At 38.0% G+C, this 22039-nt stretch overlaps 1 protein-coding gene across 1 annotated transcript in view; it reads right to left on the bottom strand.

Moving 5' to 3' along the window:
• Positions 1–6033: 6033 nt before the first annotated feature.
• The window catches only part of slc25a36a (solute carrier family 25 member 36a), an 80952-nt gene continuing 64946 nt past the window's right edge, over positions 6034–22039 (bottom strand). The window contains exons 5-7 of the mRNA XM_038817169.1: positions 16999–17065; positions 13090–13379; positions 6034–12264 (exon numbers count right to left, since the gene is read on the bottom strand). Coding sequence (XP_038673097.1) covers positions 12071–12264; positions 13090–13379; positions 16999–17065 — 551 coding nt within the window. The 3' untranslated portion in view covers positions 6034–12070. The remainder of the gene's footprint in view (positions 12265–13089; positions 13380–16998; positions 17066–22039) is intronic.

The following is a 22039-nucleotide window of genomic DNA, read 5'->3' on the forward strand; positions in this document are numbered from 1 at the left end:
CTCCCATAGAAATAAAATCAGGTCAAGGATCAAATTTTACCTCAAGGTTATTGAAAGAAGTTATGGATAGCTTAGGAGTAAAACAATTTAAATCAACTGCGTATCATCCAGAATCACAGGGAGCCTTAGAAAGGTGGCATCAGACATTAAAGACAATGTTGAGGCCTTATTCTCATGATTATCCAGAGGATTGGGATAAAGGAATTCCATTTGTACTGTTTGCAATTAAGGATGCACCTAATGAGCCAACCAAATTCAGTCCTTTTAAACTAATTTTTGGTCATGAGGTAAGAGGACCACATAAATTGATTAAGGTAAAATTGGTGAGTGAGCAATCAGAAATTACATTATTGGATTATGTGTCAAATTTTAGGGAACGATTGAATAGAGCAGGTGAATTGTCTGGACAACGTTTAAAAGGTGCACAAAATGTGATGAAACGGGTAGCGGACACGAAATCCAAAGTTCGTAGTTTTGGCAGTGGAGATAAAGTTTTAGTATTGTTACCAGTGGTAGGTGAGCCTTTAAAAGCAAGGTTTTGGGGACCTTATCAGATTGAAAGGAAATTAAGTGAGATGAATAATGTGGTAAGAACGCCAGATAGAAGGAAAACTCACCGAGTGTGTCATGTGAATATGCTTAAAAGGTACTTTGAAAGGAGAGGAGAGAAAAAGGAAGAGATTTTAACGATTCTAACTCAAAGTGATGAACCAAATTCAGTTTACTGTGAATTTGACATACCTCAAATTAAATTGGAAAACGAGGATGGTCTTAAAAATTGGGATAAATTGTTGAGTTACCTTCCAGAGGAAAAACCGACCTGAAAGAGTTATTGATATCACATGGGCAAGTTTGTGGAGATAAATTGAGAAGCACGATAATGGCTATACATGATGTAAATGTGGGAAATGCTGCTCCAATCAAACAGCATCCATACAGACTTAACCCGTTAAAATTGGCACAGGTTAACAAAGAAATTGAGAGTATGCTTAAAAATGGCATAATTAAAATGGGTTGCAGCCAATGGAGTTCACCCACAGTGATGGTTCCTAAACCAGATGGTACCAATGATTGTGAATGGACTATAGAAAGGCTAATGCAGTTGCAAGAATGGACTCTTATCCTATCCCACATTTGGAGGATTGCATTGAGAAAGTGGGACAATCAGCTTTTATTTCCAAACTGGATTTACTTAAAAGTTACTGGCAGGTATCTTTATCCAAAAGGGCGAAGGTGATTTCAGCTTTTGTGACTCCAGATAGTATATACCAATTCAAAGTTATGCCATTTGGCATGAAAATGCTCCAGCCACATTTCAATGGTTAACTAACAAAGTTGTTTCAGGATTACCCAATTGTGCGGTATACATCCACGATTTGGTAATTTTCAGCCAGATATGGAAAGAACATTTAAAACATCTGATGGAGTTATTCGATCGACTTCAGGAGGCGGTTTGGTGATAAACCTAGCCAAAAGTGAATTTGGAAAAGCCCAAGTCACTTTCCTTGGCTATACAATTGGACAGGGTCGACTGGTCACATGGGATGTGAAACCAACAGTTATTGAGGAGTTTCCGATACCCTCAAGACAAAGGGAAATAATGCAATTTCTTGGCATGAGTGGATTTGATCGAACATTTGGGAAAAATTTTTGTAGCGTGGTTGCTCCACTGATAAACTTGCTGAAGAAACATCGACAATTTCAGTGGACAGCGGACTTTCAACCGGCATTTGACTGACTGAAAGCTGTGATTACCAATGCTCCTGTGTTGGAGAATTACAAGGGACTCTGATCAGATTGAACTAAAGTATCTGATTTTAAAGAGACATGCCAAGGCATAGAGAAATGGATGGATCGTGCAGAGACCATCTTGTTCAAAGAGACTGTCAATCGAGAAGGATTCCAATGGGAGGAAGGAGGAACAAAATGGACGATATTATTATACCTGTTTGCGCGTTATTATTTTTAAACAAAAAAGTATATTTACTGTGTGCATTTCGTAAAGAATAGTGAAAAGGTGAAAAATGAAACCATCTTGAAGTTGATGGTTTATTTATTTTTCTTGGAGGTGGTGCCATGTGAGAGTACCTTTAAGAAATGGGTGTTTATGAGATTGGGTTGAGCTGGGCTGTCAGCTTTTTACTTTTGCTTTAGGCCTTTTTCTGCAGGGTGGGTTTGGAGAAGCTGCAATCACAGCAGAATGTGAATCTCTGCAAGCTTATGAGTGTCCATTTGCTGATTTCAACATGGTAACTGTTCTCAGCAGTGAATTTAAACCGGAGGTGCTTCTGTTAAAAGGTTTTGTTTTAAGTCTTATGGATGTTAAAAGGAAGAATTACTTGGTGTTGTATTTTAATTGATGGTTGCTAAGATGTTCACTGAATGTTGTAAAAAGGTTAACTTGAGTTCATAGAATAAATATTGTTTTGCTTTAAAAAATACTTTTCCATTTCTGCTGTTTTGCTTTAAAAAATACATTTCCATTTCTGCTGTACCACACCTGTAGAGTGGGCCGTGTGCTCCGCATGCCACAATCTATTAAAACTTATGGTCAGGTGAACTCCATGATACACTTTGGGGTTCTTTGAACCCTGGCCCATAACACATTTAATTCCAAATTTTTATTAAATTTCACTATCTGCCGTGGCGGGATTCGAGCCTGGGTTCCCAGATTACTAGCGCAGCAATAATACCACTACACCACTGCCTCCCCATATGACTCTCAACATTAGGGAACACAAACAACTGAGCTCAATTAAGTTTGGTGTCAGCCTTGGCTCAGGTGGTAGCACTCACTTCAGAAGTTAGGTGGTTGTGGGGTCAAGTCATACTTGACAGTGGAGACCGGCTGATAGGTCTAAGGGCACAGTAAGAAGTCTTACAACACCAGGTTAAAGTCCAACAGGTTTGTTTCGAATCACTAGCTTTCAGAGCACAGCTCCTTCATCAGGTGAGCAAGCTCCTTCATAAGGTGAACAGTTCCAAGGGGTACTGAGGGAGTGCAACACCATCCAAGGTGCCATCATTTGGCTGAGATGATAAACTGAGGTCAAATCTATTCTCTGATGTGAACACAAGTCCCTGGCACTATTTAAAGAGCAAGCAGTTCTGCCTGGTGTGGAGGCCAATATTATTTTTCATCCAACACCTAAAAAAGATAATCTGGTTATCTGTGTCCTTGCTGTGTAGAAGATCTATGGGACCTTAGTGCACAAGGCCAATATTCCCAAGGAGCTTTAGTCACCTGTAATGTCTGAAGATCTTATATAAAATGCAAGTTCCTACTTAACAAACCACTCCCGCCATGTAGCAACATATTGGATAGTGATCAGGAGAAGGGAGGTTAGCCCAATTTGTTCTCCACAATCAGGCATCCCAGATGCATGTTAAGTGGGTTTAGTGGACGATTAAGGACCAGTTGAATCTTGCTGGTCTGTGCCCCTTTGCAACTTGCTGGACGATGGCAGAGCTAGGGTCAGAGTGAGGATTTTTGGTTCTAATTAATCTGAAAAAATACAATCCCACCACCATTGTACCTCTGGGCCCCTCTTGGGAAATTGCAAATATATAACATCAACTTTAAAGATGGAGTAGTGCATAAATTCTTATTCTGAAAATAATCTATTAAAGAAAGTATTGGTGCATTTTCATTTAATTTAGAATGTTTTAAGTGTTATCTTACCCCTTAAATCTCTCAATTTACATCTAATATGCAAACACTTTTCTTGTATATTATCAAACAGGTTTCATAATCAATATAGTGAAAAATCCTGATGTTAAAATCACAACATTTATATTCACATCCGTTGACTTGTTTGAATAACTTCCAATGACAATAGTTTTGAAATTGTGCAACAGAAAAAAAAAGTTTCACTCTTGGGAAAATCAGTCATATAACAGCAGTTTATATGCATTTACAAATTATATTATTGGAGAATTCAGAGTTCATATCTTACAATGTAACACAATTTCCTTAAAGGACAACATGAAACCTCTCTGTTGTAGCAATTTTTCATAAACGTTTGAAGCAAGTGATGCTTTAGGTGGGTCCATAATCAAAATGTAGCATTGGACCATGAACTGCATGCTGGCTAACTAGCTGGTGTATCTTTATAATGCCGTTGGCAACTTGCAGGAGACAGGAAATGAGGTTTTGGTAGTTTGAGATCTCCAAGGTTGACAGGATAATCCTTAAACAAATAAATGTTGATAAATTAATCTGTGTTAAATGTCTTCTGCAACCTAATCCTGTTCTGTGCTATCAGATGACACAAGAAAATACTAATTTTAAAGTTGTATTAAAAATGCACAAACTAAAGCATCCTGAAAAGAATTGAGTCACAAAATACTTGTATCCCTTTAATACTTATAACAGTGGTTAGCGATGCTGCCTCAGCTCCAAGGACCTGGGTTCAATTCCGACCCGTGGCTGATTGTGTCGAGTTTGCATATTCTCCCCGTGTCTGTGTGGGTTTCTTCTGGGTGCTCCGTTTCCTCCCGCAGTCCAAAGATGTGTAGGTTAGGTGGATTGGCTATACTAAATTGCCCCTTAGTGTCCAAAGGTTAGGTGGGATTAGGGGGATAGGGTGGGGCAGTGGGCTGAAGAAGGGTGCTCTATTGGAGGGGCGATGCAGACTTTTATGCACTGTAGGGATTCTATGATTGACATCCAACATTCTTTTAAATGACTTGTTTGAACAAAGAACAAAAGAAAAGTACAGCACAACAACAGGCCCTTCAGTCCTCCAAGTATGCACCCATGCTGCCTGCCAAATCTTTCCCACTTCCGGGGTCCGTATCCCTCTATTCCCATCCTAGTCATGCATTTGTCAAGATGCCCCTTAAACGTCACTATGGTCACTGCTTCCACCACAGCGAGTTCCAAGCACCCACTAACCTAGTGTGTGTAAAAAAAACAAAACTTGCCTCATACATCTCCTCTAAACCTTGCCCCTTGAACCTTAAACCTGTGCCCCCTAGTAATTGACACCTCTAGCCTTTGAAAAAGTCTCTTGACTATCCACTCTGTCTATTCCCCTCATAATTTTGTAGACCTCTATCAGGCCCTCAACCTCTTTCATTCCAGTGAGAACAAACCAAGTTTATTCAACCACTCCTCATAGTTAATGCTCTCTATACCAGTCAACATCCTGGTAAATCTCTTTTGCACCCTCTCTAAAGCCTTCACATTCTTCTGGTAGTGTGGCGACCAGAATTGAACACTATGCTCGAAATGTGGCCTAACTAAGGTTCTATACAGCTGCAACATGACTTGCCAATTCTTATACCCCGGCCAATGAAGGCAAGCGTGCCGTATGCCTTCTTGACTACCTTCTTCACCTGTGTTGCCCCTTTCAGTGACCTGTGGACCTGTACACCTAGACCTCTCTGACTTTCAATACTCTTTAGGGTTCTACCATTCACTGTATATTCCCTACCTGTATCAGACCTTCCAAAATGCATTATCTCACATTTGTCCGGATTAAACTCCATCTGCCATCTCTCCACCCAACTCTCCAAACGATCTAAATCCTGTTGTATCCTCTTGACAGTCCTCATCGCTTTCCTCAATTCCACCAACCTTTGTGTCGTCCCCAAACTTAATCAGACCAGTTACATTTTCCTCCAAACCATTTATACTACGAACAGCAAAGGTCCCAGCACTGAACCCTGCAGAACGCTACTAGTCACAGCCCTCCAATCAGAAAAGCACCCTTCCATTGCTGCTCTCTGCCTTCTATGACCTAGCCAGTTTCAGTATCCATCTTGTCAACTCACCTCTGATCCTGTTTGACTAATTTGCAAGTTTGAAATCTAGCAACAACAAAGGTCACACTTGATTTAATAATTGATGTAGAATCTAAACGTCTCTAATTTGCAAATCAAACGGTTTTGTGAATCTTCTATGTAATTCATCTCGGCATTAATTTAATGTGAAATCTTGGAATGCAGGAAAATTAGGGAAGTGCTCAGTTTGGATGCCAAGATTACCCACATACACAAACAAAAATACACACCAATTAAACACAGTAGTTGATGCATCTATTCTCAACTTTATTAACATTTCACAACATACACAAATATGCACAAAATAGTAACGGCTAAAACTATATAGGCAAAGAGAAAGTTGTTGTAAGTTAGTTTATTAGTGTGCCAAATTAGTAATACTCTTCCATTAGGTCACATTGTCCTCATTCTTTTCCTTCATTTCAAACTTAAGCAACCGGTTGACAGACTGGCTTTCAATACTTGCACATGGGGAGCTTGGGAGACAACTTTCTTGCTTCAGAATTAAAAATAATTTAGAACTGGAGGGGATGAAGATTACAAATAATTACAGAAGGCTAGAAATAGCGAGATATGAAATATTTGCAGTTTGGAAGATCAAACTTAATTTATTATAAAATGCTGTGTTTCAGAAAAGCACCTTCACCTTTAATCTACTGCCAATTGTTTGGTGAGCGAAGAAAGGCTGATTAATAGCCTAGCAACTTAGGATTCATAGATAAATCAGCAAAGAACCATCAATAAGAGAAAATTCCATCCATTGGTTGGAAACAGGCTCAGATTTTGCAGTCTTCTGATTGTAAAAAATGGAGGGTGGGAAAATAAAACCATGAGGATTTATCAGACTTGCTAAGTATAGCAGATACACATTAATTCTATGAATCCGAGAGGAGGATTTTCAGTTCTCTTTAAATGTCAGAATTGTCCCTGTTGGAATCCATGTTCTTGTTGTCGTGTACAGAAATTATTTGATTAAGTCAATGGTATTCTAATATTCATGTTCAAATCAATTTAATCATAGGCTCAAGCGTTTTGCTGATGTTTTCTCATGTGCAACTAACATTTCAGTGTATGTAGGTTTATTACTCAGTACAAAGATGCTTTTGAGCTATTGGACACAACCATGAAGGTCCACATCACAGAACTGTCACCTAAATTTCAGTAGGTCGCTTTAAGTTAAAATTGCTCTTGCTCCTCAGAAGTTAAATGTTATATAATCATGTCTTGCAATATACCCAATGAAATGTTTTAACATTCCCTGTCAAGTTTTACAATCTATCGTGATCAGATATCCATTATTTGTTTAATGCAGTAATTTTCTTTAAAGAACTGTGCAGCCATCCAGAAAAGTGTTGACCTGAAAAATATGCAATTGTAAACAATTTGAATGTTTGCGAAAGAAAAGTCCTCATGAAGTGGCTTGCTGCATTTGCTGTTGATGTATATTCTCCTGAAAACTGTCTAAAATCCAAGCTACAAAAGATGAAACAAAAATAGGCAACTCAAAATATATGTGACTTACTTACATACAACTTGCATCTGCATAAGACACAGACAGTATAGCATCTGCTCCCTCTTTTGTTTTTTGTCAAAAACAGTTATCTTCCCTCCATTTGATCCAAAGCTCTTATACCTCTGTTCAGTTGGGGCAAAAAGCATGATCATCGCTTGGTACTTTTCCATTGCTTTCAGTGCTCTGCTCTGAACAGCTGACAAGAAACATACATATCCACTCCTCATGTAATGGTACATTTAACTACCACCTAGGGAGGTTTTAATCTTAGTTGCCTGGTTAAGAACAGGTAAAGAAAAAACATTACAAGGAGGTTAGCAAGACTGGATTTCAAATGATGGTCATCTGACTGGGCGATCCAGTTTTCTGCTGCTAAAGTTACCGAGCTTTGTAACATCACCTACGTCTTCCCAGGTTTTCATTCTGGTGTTCAAATAATTATTTTGGTAATATTTGCTTTAGAAAATCAATGCTTGGCTTTGGTCAACATTGATTTGCTGAAAAGGGCACTTCAAAAATGGACTGTGCAATAACATTTTATAGAGCTCGCTGGCTTTTAAAGCAGACCAAGGCAGGCCAGCAGCATGGTTCAATTCCCATACCAGCCTCCCAGAACAGGCGGCGGAATGTGGCGACTAGGGGCTTTTCACAGTAACTTCACTGAAGCCTACTCGTGACAATAAGCGATTTTCATTTCATTTCATGTTTTTGTGGACGTAATATTTCTGAATACGTTAGTCGCTAAGTGAATGGTTATGTTCCAGCAGTAATATATTTTGTGATTAACAGATTAATTCTATTCTGTTAGCTAAATGAGCTGGAATCAAACAATTGTAAAAGTTTAAGTATGTGGACTTGCACACATTACAATCATTTATATAGTCAGAGGTTTTTAAGCAAACATGCTATGAATCAAGATTTACAAGCTGCATATGCGATAAGTTGTTTGCCTTATACAATAAGAGCTTCCGGTAAACAATGGAAATATTAATCCAATATCCAAAACATTTGATTGTTAGAAATTACCTGACAAGAAAGCTGGAAGTGGCAGCTGAAAGTGTATTTATAAACCAAAACACTGCAAAACTGTGATTACATTTTAAAAGAATGAAAAAAAAATTCAGAACTTAAGAACTCGATCAGCGGGGTCTCAAGCAAGGGAGTGCAATACATTGTTTCCCACGTACGATACCTCTTTTAAAAAAAACACTATTTACTGAGAACATAAGGGAGCAACCTTCAGTACTTGAATGGGAAGAATATAATTTCCTGAAGATCATTTCTGCTTGGTGATTAAAGGATAAATAGACTACGTGGCATGCTACTCACTGAAGAGACCAGGAAGATCTCGGATTTGAATTCACACATGTTAACTTAGTTCAACTTAACTGGGATGGTGGTGGTAACACTAGAACGGTCCTGGAGTAGAAGTAACAAAATTAGCTGGAATTCTCACTATTGACCATATACAGGTAGGAATCAAATAAGGCCAGGATTAGACTCAACTGTGATGCTATAGCCACCAATACACTCAAACCCACTGACCATACTTTAGATACTAAGAATGGGCACTTAGGAAAGTCTGTAGAGCAAAATATCTGGGAAGCCATACAATGGCATGCTGGCATCCATCACCTCCTTCAACCAAATGATTTGGAGGGCAAAGGTGGAATAGCGATCATATCTGCCAATTGTCTTCTGTCCCAAAAAAATGTTCTGCGAAATGGCCGAGTGATATGGACTAAGAAACATTTTTATCCAATCTCTTTTAATCAATTGATGAACAGTCATCCTCCTCCAATTTATGTTTCTACCAATACCTATACACAAAACAGCATTGTTTCTTTCAGTCTGCACAAAAGGACAATTAAATCTTTAGACAAAGGACTGCATTCATTTATCAGCAAACCTTTTAGCTTATTCTGATCTTTTCCTCAGAATTGAGAAAAATATCATACCTCATTCCTCACTGTAGTAGAATTCATTTGGGATTGTCTTACTCAATTTTATCTTCGATTATGTCAATTATTTGGACAAAAGTACCAAAATTGTTCAATGAACTGAACCAAAATTGGCTATTGGTCAATAAAAAAGCTGTACGTAACATTGTTTTACTCAGGCCAACACCTATTAATACAGAAGTGTAAGATTCTGTACAAATGTGAGAAGAATAATGTAGATTAAAACTAGAGTGAGTAAATCTGAGTCATGTGTTACTATAAACTGTGTTCCTTAAACTGAATATACAAATATTGGTGAATTTGAAACAACATTGGATGAGAAGCATATCCGTGTGAACTTGGATAGGTTTTCTTCTAGCCGATTAAATATCCTTATGCGGCAAGACAATATACTGTATTTAGAAGCATACTGGAATACCATATAAACTGCATGCTAATGAAATTGCAGTAGCGTTTGCTAATATTCTGTTTTAATCCTTTGCAATGCAAAAGAATCCAAAGCACATAAGGGCTTAAGAATTAATGATCTTGTACAGAATACGTACATACATTATTTACATCCAAGGATGCATTACGTCAAAGGATCAAGCACACTTTAGAACTGGAATTGAACAGCAATATTGTTGCAAGGTATCAATGTTTACTAAATTGGCATATTGGCCTTACACATATGAGGATTTCAAATTCTGTTACAGTTTGAATGATCCCGTAATTAATGGTATTATTGCAACATTAAAAATAACGGCTCAGCAAAGTAGAAGCTGCATAACCCCAGCCCAAGTGCAAACCAAATTCTTCCAGGATACAACATACCGAGTAATGAGAAATAACCATTAAGTAAAAAAAAGTCATTATAGCTAACACAAGTCTTGTGCGTTTGAGATTTTGTAAGGTTATTTTTGACAATAGCGTTAGACTTACAAACATGAACATGTGCAGATGTCCAAATTGTAAAACCACTTCGATACTGCTTTGCTGCAACTTTTTGACTAAGTTATAGCATTCCAGTACAACTTGCCAAATGCACCCACGACTCCATCAGCTGTATTGAAAAACGTTTTCATTAAGTTGTAAATAGATTGTGTGCGACATATCCTTCAGTTACCAAATTTTAATCTGGACACAGTGCAGATTATCTGTTCCTCAAGATTAAAAATGTTTAATGCAGTTTCTGTCCTCAGCTCAACAGACCTTATTTATCAATAAACGATTTAGATAAACAAGACTGAACGCTTTCAAAATATGGAGAGTTCTTGGCATGCTTGCTGAAGGTTCACATTAGGTTCAGACAAATAGTTCCAAGGCAAAAGGAGATTTTAAAATTAAAACAAAACTTGTTAAGGTTTCAAGAAATGCAAAACAGTAGGTTGCAAATGCTTAATCATGTGTTGTACTAACAAAACCCCAAAAATATAAATTATACAAGAGTATAGATCCAGAGGTGTTTGATACTGTACTGCAAAATGCACAGCTCAAAGTAAACTACATTAGACTAAATAGACTTATGAAAGATTAAAATTTGACTATTTATGAACTGAAGCCATCAGAATAAACAAAATCCACAAGGCAGAAAGGCCACAAAGTGCTTGAGGAAATTATCTCGACAAAGTCACCTACTTCAGCATCAAATTCACACTGGTATTACATTTCTTTCTTCAAACTGCTCCATTTGTAACATTAACATCTTTTTCACAGATATCTATAGGCTGATTGCCTTACAATGCAATTATTTTTATAGTAGATTTGTTTCTCTAACGATTCTGAATACAGCCCACATATATCCCACAATACAGCCCACATATATTCCACAATAAGTCCATGCAATATTTTAGAGGGAACACTAAACAAATCAATCTCAAATTATCTTGCTTTACATTCATTAGTCATCTTTTAGACGCCAAGTAAACCAATTATAAAAAAAAAATCACCAGAGGAGCACACAAAGAGTTCAATTAGGTTTCTGCATAGTTGGATATTAAAATAACCAATTTACTCTGTGATCTGGTGGTTCCTTTCAGAAAATTACAAGACCACCATTTTTCTGCGTGAAGTTCTTGTGCCAGGTTAGATTGAAAGTGTTGCATTTCTAACATTATGCAAAAAATTGTAAAATAAACCCTCGCGCCATAATTTCAATATCGATTAAAGAATTTAAAACGTTTAAGTTTTCATTTTTCTGATCGATAAAGGTTGCTGTAGATAATATGGGCAAGGATCTTAGCTACCATTAATTATGGACGGATTTTAATATTATTGGCAAAAACGTGCATGGTAATAAGGATAGATTTGCTTTGCACAGAATATCAATTAAGTACGGGGCTGTAAAGAATTATGCTGAATGATTAAAAAAGGTATTCAATCGACCACCAATATTGAAAGTTTTAGGGAAAAAAAATAATACTGATGCAATAATTAGCTAAGTTTAGGGGCTGTAAAGAATTATGTTTGTATGACTAAAAAAGGTCTCGTCAAACATTAACATTGAAAGTTTAAGGGAAAAAATTATAATACTGATGCAATAGTGAAATATGGTATATAAAGAAACATAAAACAGCGATAACATAAAATTTAGATTTGTTCAACTGTTCCCTGCCAAATGAAGTAATTCGGTCTTTTTAGTCATTGCCATGGTGACGATGCCAGCCTCTCGATAAGAGAAAATTTTCTTCAGGAATCAGACATTGAGACTTAACAGCAGATTACATTTTCACAATTGACTCATCTTTCTCAGTGTTAAAATCAATCTGGGTTTTCTGGTCCAGTCAAATCCTTTGGTCTTCCATGTTCTTACACTAAATCACCATTTTCATTATCCATCAAGCAGATAAACTACGAGCTCATAGGTGGCCATCATTATAGCAGTGTTAGGAATCTGTCTGACCAGATGAGTGATAAGACCACGATAGAGGGATCTGTAACCTTCTTCAGATATAACTAATGAGAATGTCTGAAAAAACGATCTGTACTTTGTTCCTTCTTCTCGTAGCCTCGTTCTTATGACCTCTGTAAAATAAATTTTAAATAAGTCAATTTATGGTCAGAAAATCCTGTGCCTCACCAGTGCCATTGTTTAGTTTCATTTCACCTGGGGACCTTCACAGCTAGTAAAGAATCTCGTTTTAGTCTGGGTTAGAAATATAATACCCAAATTCTCCCAAAAAATGTTCAAATCCACAGTGCACTCTGTTTCGTCTGTTTCCTGAGTTTAGAAAGGCATTTAGAAAGTCTATTTGGTTATATATCTGTAGGTATGGTTTGCAGAACATCGCATTCATTCCGAATAATCTGATGTTTCAGGCAATGTTGAAAAGCATCAAAAATTTGTAGATGATATAAAACTGATGTCAAATATAAGGCAATAACTGTAAATCTACATTTAGGTCACTGACTTTTAATAATCTAATTTCAGCACTTCTGATCAAGGGAGCAGCCCGAGGTGGGTATCCCTCATTTGGTGCACAGTTCACAGGCTGGTATAGTTTAACGTAGGTTGATATTTAAAAAAAATAAATGTAAGTACCCAATTCATTTTTTCCAATTAAGGGGCAATTTAGTGTCGCCAATCCACCTATCCGGCACATATTTGGGTTGTCGGGGTGAAACCCACGCACACAGGGAGAATGTGCAAACTCCACATGGACGGTGACCCCATACAAGAAGTAATGCGGGAATATGGGGAAAGGAGGACAGGAAGGATGGAGAAGTGAGGGCCTGACAATTGGAATACAGTTTATAACCCTAGGTTTAAAAGCATTTAAAAATAAAACATGTATACAAGATCCAGAAGAGACTGGAAAAAGCAGCAAAATACACACAGAAAATACTAACCATGAGGATATGCTATACTGGTGGCACATGTTTTAGATGTTGCAGCAGCTAGCATCAGGGCAATAAAGTCAGAAGCATATTTTACAGAATCTTCTTCAGGATCCATGTTTGAAGAGGTCTTTGATTGCACCAGTTTTTGTTTTATGCTTTCATAAATTACAAAATGGATCACAGTCTCAGAGATGCCAGCGTAGGAAGCAGACATTCCTCTGTAGAAGCCTCTGATACCATCAGAGTGATATACTCTTCGCACACATTCAAAAGCATTCATCCGCCTTTCACCTCGGTTCCTACAAAAATGACGAAGATAATAATTTCAATTTAAATATGATGATATTGTTTTCACCCCCCAATACCTTCAGTATCTTCTAACAGAAGATAAATTATAGCACGAGCAACTGGCTATTCATGAGCAGATAAAACAATCATTTCCAAATATCACAACAGCCAGCTTAATCAGTCCTTAAAACACATTATAACACAGTAAAAATGTAAGATGCATTACAATTGTGGTAGTCAGATAAATATCAATAGAATTTCCCTAGGATTAAAGAAAAATATGAGAGCTTTGCCTACTTTTTAAAAATTAAAAATTCTGATGATATTAAATATAACAGCACAATGTAGTCTCCTAGTGTTGGAGGGCAGTGAATATTAAAGCCCGAGATGGTATTTGCCAAGATTAGCTGCGTTTGCAGTTTTGGGACACTGTCATTGAAGAAATCATAACACTTAAATACATTTAATCTACTTATTTATAGGAAAATAGAAAATACAATCCTGATTTTTACTGAAAGAATTTGTAATATATTAATCCGAGTGGAAATGGTTGACACACCAAGAAGAATTTGCAATTATGGTAGTATATTTACATTTTCCATCTATTAGTTATCCTTTGTGTACGTGGAAAGTAGGTGCAGCCAAAGCTGGCACAGAAATGTTCGATTATAATCATGTGTGTGCTTGTGCATGTGACAATGTAAGAGGTACCTTAATGAACTCAATATCTACACATGGAAATTAAACAGCATGTTACTTTTTCATTCTGGTACAGGAATAATTGAGGGACGATTGTATTTGTCTCAAGTCAATATCATGTGATTTTGTTGTTTCACAGGATGCCCACAGGCAATTTGGCATAAGCTCACCTATTTCATTCAAGCTGTTGAATGGAAACCTTCAGGGCTTTGTCATTCTTTGGTGCCATTACTGTTATTATGTTTATGTTAATTTGGATGCGTCCCTGACCCCGATTCAATATTACGTTTCTTTGGGGCATCTAGCATTCAGACCTCTTCTTCTGCTACTAATACTGCCACAATTTGAATAATCAGCTTATTTGCTTTTGTCACAATCCCAGTTGGTGCTACTGCCGGCAGTCAGGTCCCAGAGCAGAACGCCGACTCAACAGATCGTAACTTTTATTTTGTTTCATAAAGAGACATGGATGAACAGAGTCACAGGACTGCCGATTAACTTTTAACAAAAGGTAAAACATGCCAGAAAAAATTGACCTTTATACACTCCTCCTTCACCCTCCCTATATCTCTACAAGTTACAAAACATATCTTAATGTAAACAGTCCATGTAAACCAACAGGCCAGCTGTGGTCAGACCCACCATAACTGAAATGAAGTGACAGATGCCACTCAATTCAATTTCTGTGGATTTCTCTTCAAATCTCCCCGATGCTTGTCACACTGTGAGCCAACTGGGTCTCCGACTTACAAGGAACAAAGAAAAGTACAGCACAGGAACAGGCCCTTCGGCTCTCCAAGCCCGTGCCGACCATGCTGCCCGACTAAACTACAATCTTCTACACTTCCTGGGTCCGTATCCCTCTATTCCCATCCTATTCATGTATTTGTCAAGATGCCCCTTAAATGTCACTATCGTCCCTGCTTCCATCACCTCCTCCGGCAGCGAGTTCCAGGCACCCACTACCCTCTGTGTAAAAAAAAAAAAACTTGCCTCGTACATCTACTCTAAACCTTGCCCCTCGCACCTTAAACCTACGCCCCCTAGTAATTGACCCCTCTACCCTAGGGAAAAGCCTCTGACTATCCACTCTGTCTATGCCCCTCATAATTTTGTAGACCTCTATCAGGTCGCCCCTCAATCTCCGTCGTTCCAGTGAGAACAAACTGAGTTTATTCAACCGCTCCTCATAGCTAATGCCCTCCATACCAGGCAACATCCTGGTAAATCTCTTCTACACTCTCTCTAAAGCCTCCACATCCTTCTGGTACTGTGGCGACCAGAATTGAACACTATACTCAAGTGTGGCCTATCTAAGGTTCTATACAGTTGCAACATGACTTGCCAGTTCTTATACCCCGGCCAATGAAGGCAAGCATGCCGTATGCATTCTTGACTACCTTCTCCACCTGTGTTGCCCCTTTCAGTGACCTGTGGAGCTGTACACCTAGACCTCTCTAACTTTCAATACTCTTTAGGGTTCTACCATTCATTGTATATTCCCTACCTGCATTAGACCTTCCAAAATGCATTACCTCACATTTGTCCGGATTAAACTCCATCTGCCATCTCTCCGCCCAAGTCGCCAAACGATTTAAATCCTGCTGTATCTTCCACACGAGTGTTTCCAAACTCCACTCTCGAAGAACATGCTTGGAATCTTCCCCCAAACAAAAAACTCTCTCTTGATTGCTTTTGCCAAAGATCCACTTCCAGGATTTTAACCTCTCCTTTTGGTATTCCTCTGCCTTCAATTGCCACATGCATTCAAGCTTCCACACAAATCACTCAGGTACCCAGCCATGCCAACAGAGCACTACTGCTTCACAGGCTGCATTAAGATGTCACCAAACTTTTGATTTACTTTGAATGTCTGGCTTCTCATCTAGCCAACTTTCTTTTTTAAAGTTTAGAGCACCCAATTCATTTTTTCCAATTAAGGGGCAATTTAGCGTGGCCAATCCACCTAGCTTGCACATTTTTGGATTGTGGGGGCGAAACCCATGCAAACACGGGGAGAAAGAGCAAACTCAACATGGACAGTGACCCAGAGCCGGGATCGAACCTGGGACCTCAGCACCGTGAGGCCACAGTGCTAACCACTGCGCCACCGTGCTGCCCTACATAGCCAACTTTTAATCTGTTCCTTGCAGCCGTCTCTTAAACTCAGATCACTTTTTATGCTTTTTACTTGAATTCTTCACCTTACAGGACCGTGGTCCACTTTTTGTGCTTTGTTCCTTTAACGTAAAAGAATTTCTGCAGCTCCCTGGTCCTGTCCAGCTTCTCCTGGCTCTAGCTTGAAACTAACTCAAGGGTCTTTCTATCCTAGGGTAGCCCCTGATTGTTAAGCAACAACCTAGTTTTCCTTTAAGCCCTGTTGTAAACCTTCGTTAACATGCAGCCACCTCATTCAAACAAAGGTTATTAAGTCTTTCAAATATAGAAACACAATCTCTTTTCTGGTTTAGTCACTTTGCATCTCAAACAATTGGGCATATTTGTAAAAATTATATTTCTGAACCAACACTAACCCTGGAAATTGGGTGCAAATATACAAACGGATTGTATCAACAGCAAGTCCTGCAATAGCATCCAATTAATTCCGATCTTGGTTTAAAAGGACTTTTATTTTATTGTTAATCATGTCATATGGGAAATGACAGCATTGCTGGAATACACTGCAATATAAAAAGAAACCTGCCAAGTACTAAGGCTAAGACACTTGACCATTTTGCATATTTATACAGCAACGCAAAGCAAAACACATTTAACGGCATCCATTAAAAAAATATCCAGGTGTGGAACTTCCAACATTTGTTTAACTCTGAAAAAGGAACAATGTTAGTTTGCATGAAAATACATATTGTATGTTAACAAGTTTTAGTTTTCCCTATAATACTAAAATGAACAAAAAAAGGTCCTATTTACCGTGCTTCCAATTGCAAGCGTGTCTTTATTAGCCAAATGGGATTGGTGGCTGTAATAGCCGTAAAGCCTGGGAAGAAATAACAAACACTCAAAACCAGGTCTATGAACACTGAGTCAAAAGCTGATTTTAATGGTGTACATCAGTAAATCTACATTTTAATAGCTGCTGCATACTAAATACACATTAGCAATTTAGGAATTTGGTGATGCTTTATTTTTCAAACTAACAAATGTCTTCAGGTTTATTGAAATAAATTAAGATTGACATTGTGAAATAGAAATATGCATGCACTGGCAGGTCTGCGCTCAAGTAAATTTTACTCGTCTCCTAGACTAGAAACACTAGTCACACAAAAGGGTTGGAGGAAAGATGGTGGGAATTGCTTTGCTCGCAGCGAGAATGAAACAAACTTCTTTCTGAATGTATTTCTATATCACCTCAAACGGTGATCAGAACGATTTTCCCAGAGAAAGGGAAAAAGCTGCAATAGCTAACTAAAAAATATTTATGAAATGTGAACTTCCATCATTTACTTTTTATATTAAGTGAAAATATATTGCTGTTCATAGCTCGAGTCAAGTCAGAAACTAAAAACTAATCCTTCAATGAAAATTCTATTTACAAGATCACTGAATTTTTATTTCAAATTTAATTAAAAGATTTTGGTGAGTTCCTCTCACAGCACAATAGGTAAAAGCACGAACCATGAACAAGGTTCCAGATTTGTGCCATGCTAGTTGGTAGCTGCTAAAATGGAAGTCAAATGAACTAAGTTAGTTCAAGTACTTGCCATTGAACCTGTTAGAATGTGGGAGTTGCACAGCTCAATGTCCACAAATGGTAAAATAACCTATTGATGCGCATTGTGTAGGCTGATACTGATGAACGACAACTTGGGGGAGATTGCAGAGGACTGTTGACATCTGTAGGACCAGCATGCATCAACATCCTCTGGAACGGAGGGAAAAAAATTAGAAAAAGGAGAAGGGCATGAAGTGTTTGCTGCCCCCAATACATACCGCAGCTTCGTTAGTCACATATGAAAAATGAATGGAAATAAAAAGCACCTCAATGTGATGATGATGATGATGTAGACAGATTCTACGATAATTCTGAGCTATGCCAATTCAATAGTCAACAATTCTCAACATCAAAAATAAAATGTTGACCGTTAAACTAATGGGCTTTAAACTAACAATGTGCTCTCTGTCGAGACATTAACTTAATCTTGTTGTATCTGTTTTTAATATAGACAAAAAAATCATTGCAAAGTGTTTATTTACATTAATTCCAATCATAAATAAATATCCAGGAAGTCTATAATATTAATTATTAATTTTACAGCCCAACAAAAACTTCCTCCTCAATTTACTTGATGCCAGTCAGTCAATTCTGCAACTTCAACTCTTGACTTCATTGAGATTTGTAGAATGTATTATATATGATATAAGCAGCACCCCACCAGACTTCTGCCACTAATGTGGCTTCAAGTAAGATTTTTCAGCTGGGAAGTGCTCTGCTGCTCGGTTACTTAGAGCAGTTCTTGGTATTTTTTAATCTGTATATATGACAATTAAGAGTTTTATGGTCATCATTGATGGCCATTAAGGCTCATTACACCAACTGTTATTTTTGTTATTTGTATAATAAGCAAGCCTGTTACACAGGTCTATAAGGAAGGGCATTCAGAAATCTCAGTTTCTAATTGTTTCTCAGGACACACTATCAATAAAAGCAGAAAATGGTAGAAATACACAGCATCTGTGAAGAGAGAAACAGAAGAAATCAGGTCTGTTACCTCTCATCAGAACTCCATCTGATGAAGGGTCTTAAACCTGCACTGTTCTGTGTCTCTCTCCACAGATGCTTCCATACCTGCTAAGCATCAACACCATTTTCTGTTTTTATTTCAGGTTTTAAGTATGCACAGTATTTTGCTGTTGTCTAAACAACAAAAGGTAGTTTTATAACATGGATAATTATTATTTTCTAAAATAGGTGTTACAACCAAAACCAGCATTTATTGCCCATCTCTAGCGGCCTTCAAGGCATTATTAGTGAACCTTCTTTTTGAATCTCTGCAGCCAATGCATTGAAGCCACTATCCTTTTTAGCTTACTGATTTAATGGAGTGCCTTGGTTGGCTCCTTCAGCGAGTACTTAGCTCTTGATGGCAATGGTGTTGTACTGTGGTTACATGCAGGCTAGACCAGGTAAGGTGGTTAGTCTCCTTCCCGAAAATGACATGGGTTTATAATGGAATTTCTGGAACTGTTTTTGTCTGAATTTCATAGAACACTCATGCTCTCAATGAGCGATGACCTTGACTAGCTATTTCCAAATCTGAAGCCTGATTAACAGGGTGTTGTAAATGGTAGCTGGTGCAATGTAACTAACATACACACTCGAGAGTGTTCACATATAGGCAAGACATAAATGAAAGTATGCGGTGCATGTTTTAAAAAAAAAAATGATAACAGTATTCAGAACCAATACTATTAAATACTACTGGTACACATTACACTATTGGCTGCAATAGGCGCTCAGTTCAGTACTCACAGGGTTAAAGCTAGTCGTAATTTCTGCTTACACTGACGATAGGAAGTGACCTGCTGATGCGTAGCATGGGATGACAGGATTTCACTCTTTTCTTGGGAGAAATGTACAGTATGCGCCTAAAATAGACACAGGCTTTCTGTATCACAACAACAAGCAGTGACCTTATCAGATGAACTTGCAATACTGTACCTTTGGTAGAACTCAAATAATTAATTGCAAGTCTCATTCAAGTTGAGTTTTTTTCCCCCCTCTTGAACGACTGTGAATTAAAAACAGGGCCAAAATGTGATAATGAAAAAGCTTATACTTAAACATTGGAGTACTGAATTTTTGCTATTTGCAGCAGAGCAAGGTAGTTTAAATTCATAAAATACCACTAATGGAATACTCATACAAAATTACCACCAGTCGTACACCATCAAAAAAAAAAGGACAATGTCATTTGCTAATATTTTGGAACAGGTAAAAATGCTAACCTTGTCGCAAAGTCAAAATGTAGCAAATTTGCACAGCAAATCAATAGAAAAACGTTTACAACTTCAGAAGCCTTGGAATATTACATTTTTGCTTCCAGAAGTCTACCAAATAACCATTAAGAAATCTAGGATGTTCTCCAGCGCTTGTATAATCTGGAGCATAATCTTTCTTGTGCTACATGCGAGTGACATCACCAAGTATGTACATGTTAAACAGTAATGATCATTAATTGAGTTATGTTATTGAATCTCTTCTCAAGACAGATTGTATTATAGTTTTACAAGGAAAGATATTTGGAATGAAAATGAGACAAAATCAATGATGTGTGTGAACGTAAAACAACATGGTAACCACTCTTCTAAACACTTGCACTTTTGCAGAAGTTCGCCCAATCAATATATTTGCTGAACTGTGGAGATTGTGCAGTGCAGTGCAGAAGTGCCAGTTTTTTGATATTTCTGTGGGGAATCTGCCCATTCCAAGAATCCAATGTAAGGTTCCATGGGATAGCATTTACCTTCCTAAAACAAAGAAACACGACAAAACAGAACAGACACCACAATATTGGTCAGGTTAAAGGCCACATTAAATTATTCTCTTGAATACGAATTATGGACAAATTCAAAGTCTAAGAAGATGAAATGTAGTCTTGCAGCAGTATTTTTTGTGATGTAAGTGATGGTCTTGATTTAGTGCCTGTCTGCTAAAATTCATGTAATCAATGTGAATATGTAACAATGATGTGGAGATGCCAGCATTGGACTTTAACCTGGTGTTGTAAGACTTCTTAATATGTAACAAGACATGTTTTGTGGTTGAATCAACTACTTAATTAAAATTGGTATAAATAGACACTCCACTTTAAGAGTTTTCAATGAACTGTGTCATAGCCATAAGATGCAGACTGTCCATTGCAATTCATTTTATGCTCTTTCATGCAATCAAGGGAGAAAATAACTAGTAAATGGTCGATCGTGTGTCACGCAATCGCATCTTCTAGTCACATGCTATCATAGGAAGAAGATTGAGAATGATCAAAAATGGAAGTTTACCAGACAAGACTGCATTCATTAGTTGCAGAAATACTTCTTAATATTCCCCTTTCTTGACTGAGCTATGAATTAAGAGCATTAGCAGCTAAAGTGGCTATTCATACTTGAACCTCAGTATGGCGAATGATCAGGGAATACACAATATTGGTCTCCTTATTTAACGAAGGGTGAAATGCATCGGAAGCAGTTCAGAGAAGGTTTACTAAACTAATACTTGGATTGAGTGGACCATCTTACGAGGAAAGGTTGGTCAGGTTAGGCGTGTATCCGCTGAATTTAGAAAAGTAAGAGGCGACTAGATTTAAACAAATCCTGAGGAGTCTTTTTTTTTAAATTTAGAGTACCCAATTATTTTTTTTCCCAATTAAGGGACAATTTAGTGTGCTCAATCCACCTAATCTGCACATCTTTGGGTTAGGGGGTGAAACTCACGCAGACACAGGGAGAATGTGCAAACTCCACACAGTCAGTGACCCGGGACTCAGATCGGACCCAGGTCCTCAGCGCCATAGGCAGTAGTGCTAACCACTAGGCCACCATGTCACCCATTTTATTTGTAGAATGTGATCTATTCTACATTTTCTTTTAAATTTAGAGTATCCAATTTTTTTCCCTCCCAATTAAGGGGAAATTTAGCGTGGCCAATCCACCGACCTATCTTTGGGCTGTGACAGCGATCCACCTACCTATCTTTAGGCTGTGACAGTGACCCGGGGCCGGGATCAAACCCGGGTTCTCAGTGCAGTGAGACAGCAGTGCTAACCACTGTGCTACCAAGCCGCCCTCGCTGAGGGGTCTTGACAGGGTCTAAGTATGGAGGATGTTCCCGCAGAAGAGCCTGGAACTGGGGGGCCACTGTTTAAAAATAAGGGGTTGCCCATTTAAGACAGGGATGAGGGGAATATTTTTTCTTTGAGGGTTGAGTGAAATGAAATGAAAATCACTTATTGTC

This window comes from Scyliorhinus canicula, chromosome 13, assembly GCF_902713615.1.
Source record: "Scyliorhinus canicula chromosome 13, sScyCan1.1, whole genome shotgun sequence".
NCBI lineage: Eukaryota > Metazoa > Chordata > Chondrichthyes > Carcharhiniformes > Scyliorhinidae > Scyliorhinus > Scyliorhinus canicula.